At 38.7% G+C, this 7,222-nt stretch overlaps 1 protein-coding gene across 1 annotated transcript in view; it reads left to right on the forward strand.

Annotated features, from left to right (window-relative positions):
* Positions 1–1,441: 1,441 nt before the first annotated feature.
* FNBP1 (formin binding protein 1) overlaps positions 1,442–7,222 on the forward strand; it is a gene marked incomplete at its 5' end in the record, with an annotated part of 69,427 nt that continues 63,646 nt past the window's right edge. Inside the window, 2 exons of the mRNA XM_010283146.1 lie at positions 1,442–1,557; positions 6,816–6,872. Of these exons, the coding sequence (XP_010281448.1) occupies positions 1,442–1,557; positions 6,816–6,872 (173 nt within the window). The remainder of the gene's footprint in view (positions 1,558–6,815; positions 6,873–7,222) is intronic.

Below are 7,222 nucleotides of genomic sequence, written 5' to 3' on the forward strand. Positions count from 1 at the left end.
CCTTCAAAATTCAGTTAAACCCGTTTTGTTAGCAAGTAGCAGGTTCTGTGTACATGACTGTTTTGTTCAATGATGGAAGAATCTCTCCTGATGCTGATCTAATTCACTGTCAGAGCCAGATACGCTATAAAGCAGAAAGTGGTATTTGCTCAAAAGCAACACATTCATAAGCCAGGCTTTGTAGTAGTCTTGGGTTATTTTTCTGCTCTATGCATCTAAGGAAGTGGGCTTGTATTGCTTTGATAACATTGGATGATGGCTCTGCAAACTGGAAGTCACAAGACCAAGTCTTTGGCAGATAGAAGCATCGCTTCTGTCAGAAGCTTTAATAGTGGCAGCTAAGCATCGGACCCAAAATCTACTGCTGTGTACAATTTATTGGAATATGTTGTAAATTTAACCTTTGTGCTGCAGATGCACAAACTTACTCTCTATTTTCCATGTAAACCATAATGGAACCTGATGGCAGATAAGTCAGGCTGATACTGAAGACCTTGTTTATGCTTTGTTTCTGTAGGGATAAGTATTCAGTGTATCACAGCTTAAAGTGTTTCTACAGGACTTGAAAAATACAACTTCTGAAATACTGTGTGGAATGGATGATTATGGAATTTGACTGTTGTTGAAGTAACCAAATTTAAAAAAAAAAAAAAAAAGGTAATTTTAGGTTAAATCTGCAGACAGTAATAAGCTGGTTTGGATAATTAATTTGGTTTTAGAGTTGCTTAATTTCTCTTGGCAATTGCAAATCCCAAACTGACTTGTGGAATGTTCTTGATTGAAAAAGATTTTATTGAAAACATGTGTGACTGTTTGAGGGCAACAATATTTGAAGAACAAAGTAACATCTGCATATAAATGGAGGTAGACAAGAAAACTTGCTGTAAACATAGCTAATGTCATTTTTTTTGGTAGCGTCATTTATTAGCATATGTTCTGTTTTAGAACAAAACAGGCTATAGGGGAAGTATATTCTGTTCTGTAAAGATTGTTAGTTGTTCTAAATGGTATTTTAAATTAATAATAGTGACAAAGCTTGAGTATAAATCTGTTTTTCAGACAAAAATCAGAATTAAGAGTAGACCTTAAATTCATGGAACTTCTATTAACTCTTCACACTAAAATAAAATCCTGGCAAGAGTATCGATTTCTTATCCTTTGTCTAAGTATGTATTTGTATTAGAAGATTGTCTTCAGAAGAATTGCCAGCATTTCTGAAATGCAACTGATTCAGAAATGAGGAATGAAGAAAATTAGTGAATTGGTTTCATGTTAAAAGACATATTTCCGTCGATTAAAAACTTGTGTCGCTACAAGAATGTCTAACTGTGGTAATGGAAAATACTAATAACACTTTCTTTGTGGTGATGTGCACTTTGGAAATTATTTTTAGTTATCTCTGTGTTCAGTAAGACCAAACTTTTGTTTTTATTCATTGCAGGACCAGTTTGACAACTTAGAGAAACACACGCAATGGGGTATTGATGTTCTGGAAAAATACATCAAGTTTGTAAAAGAAAGAACAGAGATTGAACTCAGCTATGCAAAGCAACTTAGGTAAGTTGGTATGTAAAGTTCTGGACTTGGGGTTGCATCTGTTCCAGAGCCTGTAATCACCTGGAAGTTGACTGTTTCAGTGGTGGTAATTTGGTTTATAATAATGGCTTTTAGAGAATAGCTTTAATTTAGAGAATGGAAAGCTAAAGTTAATTTAAGATACTGTTTATTATCTCTGCTAAAAATCGTATGCATTGCAAAAAGGAAGGTTTTATTTAGGTGACTGAGTAGGATGCTGCATCTTACTCACGATTTATGCATGATTAATGGCTCAGGCTTTGAGGATAGCATTGTAATGTTTTCCATGAAATTAGGACTGCTGCTCATAAATGCTGAAGGGTTTAAGAATTCAGAGGAATAATGATCACTTGTTGTAAGGCAAAGTTTAGGGTTTCTGTTCATAAGAGAGCCTCTTTATGAATGCCTGTTGCAGAAACTGCAGGTCGGAAAGTCCCAGCCCTTGGGAATTTTGTCTATGTAGTTAGCCAGGTTGCAGCCTGAGGTTTGAATTTTTATAGTTTTATAATCTTGCCACTATTCTTATGATGTATATCCTGATCAGAGCAGAGATCCTGTGAATTTATCCTAAGTAGCTACATTACTGGAAATTCCTGCTATGTATGTTCTACATGTCTAGTTCAACCATCAGGCTGTGGGTAGAGAGACAAGTGGATGTGAACCAGACCCCGAAAATGTATTCTTTGAGGTCAAATCCAGTGAGTAGCTCTTGCCCTGCTTTTCCCACTAAGGTAGAGAAAATGAGGTGAACAGGGGTTAGAAGGGAGTACAATGCACAGATGGTCCTGCTGCTGTGGAGAGGCTGTGGTGCAATATTGTTGGCAGCTACTAGTGTCCAGGGTGATAAATTGGAGATGGTGGAGCTAACTGGGGAGGGGAGTGCAGAACTAATCCTTCCTAACCCCTCCAGTAAATCTGTACTTTTTTTTTTTTGCATGACCATAATACGTATTAGAACCTCAAGTTGCGCCAGGGGAGGTTTAGATTGGATATTTGGAAAAATTTCTTCACTGAGAGGGTGGTCAGGCATTGGAATATGCTGCCCAGGGCGGTGGTGGAGTCGCCATCTCTGGAAGTGTTCAAGAAACGTGTGGATGTGGCACTTCAGGACATGGTTTAGGGAACATGGTGGCGCTGGATTAATGATTGGACTTGATGATCTTGAAGGTCCTTTCCAACCTAGTGATTCTGTGATTCTCAGTATTTATAGAGATCGAGATCTGAGGCTGTAGTTGATCTGTATATATATAAAGCACAATGTCTATTTAAAAAAAAAAAAATCACCCAGAATTTTTGATGCTTGTGTTAAAATAGATTTGAGATGCACAATGGCCTGTTATTTATGAGGAGCTGGTAGTTGATAAAACCTTGTCTTCATGGTTATGTGCTTTCTCAGGGGAGTGCTACAAGGATTCCCCAGGGTTTCTGCCATAGACAAGCAGGAAATAGAAAACTACTTGTGCAGGAACAAATAGCTCCTGTGGAGATGAGAAGAGATTGAATTACAGAGGCAAAATGAGCTGGAAGAAAGAGAGGATGACTGGACTGGGAAACCCCAGCAGAGTATCTGTGTGAGCAGGCCTGTCTTATGAAGAATCACACACTAGACTCGCTGATTTTCTTTGGATGACAAATTTCAGGTGTAAGGAGTGTAATTATGAAAATAAATACACAAACAAAATGTTTGAAGAAAGTGGGAGACAGTTTTACCTGTGACTATCTAGAAACTGTGAGCCCCTGAGTTTTGTTTTCTTACTCTGTCTTAGACTTCCAGAAAAACTTGGTCAACTTGTTTCTTTTCTCTGTATTTTAATTCCTCACATGTAGCTGCATTTGTGTCTTCCCCCCGATATGATTTGAGGACTAATACATTCATCCCTGAGGAGCTCTTGAATACAATACTGTTTGGGTTCAAATAAGAAGTTAGAGGTATAAAAGAAAGACAAAAATGCAGACTTGTCAAATGTTGAGATAAAACAGTGCTGGACATTAAAAAAAAAAAAATCATGCATCTGCTTTTAATAAGTCCTCAAGCCTGGTGCAGACCTTTCTTGTGTCACATCCATTTGATGTAAAAGGGCTGCAGCATATCACTGCATGTCATAACATGCAGACATACTGTTAAAAAGGGACAAGTTAACACCAGATACTCCTGTGGATTTAACTCTTAAGTTTTATTTGTAGTGTAAGTAAAGCGGCTGAACTTTATTTTCCCTTGTGAAACTTGTGTTTACTGCTTGGTCTCTGGACTCACGAGCTAGCTATTCGTCCTGTCTGTCACATCTCAGCCTGGTCATCTGTTGAAGTTTAATGATTTAAAAACATTTCTTTCCCTCCTCTTTATAATCTTTATAATTCTGAAGATACATATGTAATATTTTGTTTTAAAAGTGTTAAGTTAGATCTACATACTTGCAGGATACATCAAATTTATCTGGTTACTCCAGTGGAAGAAACTCCCCAGTGTCCCATACTTTACATGTTGTGCCTGCACTGTTCGAGTCCAGCTTGTACCATTTACAGTCAGTCCCGGTTTGAGAGTCCAGTTCAGATTTGGTGTGACTGTTTTCTTAATTGTTTTACATTATAATTGTTGAGTCATTAAACTAGGCTGGGAAGGAAGGTATACAGAAACGATGATAGGGTGTTCGCTTGTTCCTCTGTTTTATTTTGAACTTCCACTGGGTGTTGATACGCTGGACGCTGTGCTCTGGGTGCTGAAGTGGTGTGTCATTGTCCTCCTTCTCTAGTCACTACTCTCCTCACAGCGCACGCACAGCGTGTCAAAAACCCTGCCTAATGTGATGATGGATAGATAGCCCTGAGGAAGATGTATTAGAAAAAAATGCTTAATACCAGGATAATCTGAGAATCGGGAACCTCTGACGGATGATAAATGCGAGAGAAAGAGCAAGATTGCAAAGACGTGGAAACAAGGGAGCAGGGGAACAAGCTGGAAAGGCAGAAAAAATGATGCAGAGTGAAAAGCAAATAGAAACATGAATCGGAGACAGGTGCACAGGCTAGCACAGAATCTTTGCAGAATTGCTGTTTTACTGCTGGTCTTTGTTCTTATGTGTTAGTTCCCTCTTTAGCCACTCTTGGCTCTGAAGGTGTCATCGCTTCATGAGCTTGAACCTGGGTAGTGCTCGTTCTGGTCATGACGCTGCACAATTGCATGCTGAACTTCAGCAATGCTTCTGGATTCAGTATCACTTCTGGGTTTTCTGTGTGTATCGTGTTTAAAACTCTATGTATGTTTTTGATTTAAAAAAGGGGGGAAAAATCAAAGAGCTCCAATATATAGAATCTGTATTTTATGTGTTTTACAAAGTACATAGCAAATAAGATGTTTAACCCAGATGCTAATACTTGTTACATGCTTTCAGAATTTTTTTTTTTTTTTTTTTTGTGTAAAAGCATAGCCTGGAATTTTTTTGCCCTAGCTCAGTAGCATTTCAACAGCTTTAAAAGGTTCACAAGAAGACAGCAGCTCTGTATGTCAGAATTAATTGAGCAGCCTGACGGTGCGTTTTTAGTGTGTGTGTGAAAATGCCTTATTAGCGTAGTCTTCTGTGCATGTTTTCTTGTGGTTTTTTCTTTCCTCTTTAAGCAGGTGTGTGGAGGGAAGCATTCCCATGGCATACAGAGTTTGCTGTAAGACTTACTGTAATCATGCAGAACAGTTTGCAGATTCCTGCCATACTGGTAGTCTTTGGTTGAAGCTGCTGTACACAGAACTAGAGAAAAGTTCATTGTTTCAGAGCATGTTCTTTTCAGAGCAGGCAGAGACTGGAAAGGAGATGCTCATTTGGATCCTTTCCAGTAGGGATACTTAAATTTTGAGAAACATGTGTTTGTCTCTGCAAATCTGCCAGTGTTCTGGCTATTACTCTGTTTGGGCAGATGCTTCTTAATTTCTTAAGGAGAACAAAAGGAATAAGAAATGTGAGAGAATAGGCCATGCTGTCTCCCAGTTAGCAGTAAAACCAGCATACAACAGTGAGTGGGTTACACCTCTGAAAAAGCAGTTTCTTTTCAACTGGATCCATTCTGGGAGTCCTCCAAAGAGTTTGGCATAGATAGGTCAATGAAACTTTGGACAATGATTCCATCAATACCACTTGTATGTTACTCTTAATCACTGAAACAACTGTTGTAAAGCTAAAACAAATGGTTTCCATTTTGCAGTAGGATAACAGAGGCTGCAGGAAGGCATATATAGTAATAGGGCTGAGTTTCGAACAGAGGAGGTGCCAGTACTGCATCATTGAAAAGGTCTTAAAATTGCTAAGTAAGATTTGTCAGCTCTCTGGTTTGCGTTGTTTAAAAGATGTGTGGTGTTGTATTGTGCTACAGTGCAATATGCATCGTAACGTTGAGCTTTTAAGTATCAGCAAGGTGTGTTCTGTGTCGGGTGGACAGCACATGTTCATTAAACCCTTGATGTGCTGCTGGCTGGGGGCTTGCAGTTAGTACTTTCAAGACAACGGAACCTATATACTGTGAGGTGGGCTAACAGAGTTATGTTCAAATTTCTTGTTCAAGATATGATCACTTGAAGAGCATATCAATATTTTAAAATTAAATCATTAGCTGGATGTGGGATAATGAGAGATGCAAGCATCTGTGCTAATTGGGATAATCAGATTTCACATTTCTCCAAGCATCAGTTGATAATCATAAAATGATCCCCCTTTTGTCATCTCAGTGATGCTTTATGAAAAATTTTCTCTTCCTTGGAAGCATCCTGCTAAAGGCAGGCAAATTGGCCTGGCCATGAGTGTCATCTGCAGCACATCACACTTTAATGGGCTGGCTGACCTTTGGATATGGAGCAGCACCTTCTGCTGGGTAGAGTTTGTAAAGCATGTCTGCGTGTCTAAGGACCATTTTTTTTCTTTTGCTGTAAAAGGGTCTCTCCTTTACATCAGGTGAAGGAGACTTGTGCATCAGCACAACCAGAACTTTGGGTGTATTGACATCATGACCTTAATTTATTAGCTTCTGGGGTTCAGAATCTGCTACTTTCTTGCAGTTATAAGAGGCTGAAGCATTGTGCGGCCCATTCTTTGAGTGCTACTACAATGCAATCAAAGTCTAATAGCAGTCGTACTTCTGAAAGGTATCTGGTCACTGCAAATAAAAACTGAAGCCCCACAGAATGTGTGTGCATGCAAAGATTTTCCAGTTAATTTAAAGACCGCTTTAATTTTATATATATGTGCTTTTAATTTTAGGAATCTTTCAAAGAAATACCAACCCAAAAAGAACTCCAAAGAAGAGGAAGAATACAGGTATGTTCATGATCTACTGCTGCGTGATCATGCATTGATGGAGGGAGGGGAAGGTTTGGGTTACCAGTTAGGGTTTGGCTTGTAAACCAAAGATTTTAAAGTCAAGTATAAGAGTATAGAAATCACAGATGCAGAAACAGGCTTATACGATAGATAATAAGGAGTGAATTGTCAAAGTTTAGATTTGGTCTGTAACTTCTCAATTCCCTTTACATGTTACGGTTTCTGGGAGCCTGGTTTGGGGATTTCTGTTTTGTTTTTGTCATGTACTTTAAAAACTTGAAGCCAGACTGTGTGATCCTGGCTCTTTGAAGTGAGTGACCAAACACTTAACTACTTTCAGCAGGCAC

The sequence above is a fragment of the Phaethon lepturus genome, unplaced genomic scaffold, assembly GCF_000687285.1.
Source record: "Phaethon lepturus isolate BGI_N335 unplaced genomic scaffold, ASM68728v1 scaffold2163, whole genome shotgun sequence".
Taxonomy (NCBI): domain Eukaryota; kingdom Metazoa; phylum Chordata; class Aves; order Phaethontiformes; family Phaethontidae; genus Phaethon; species Phaethon lepturus.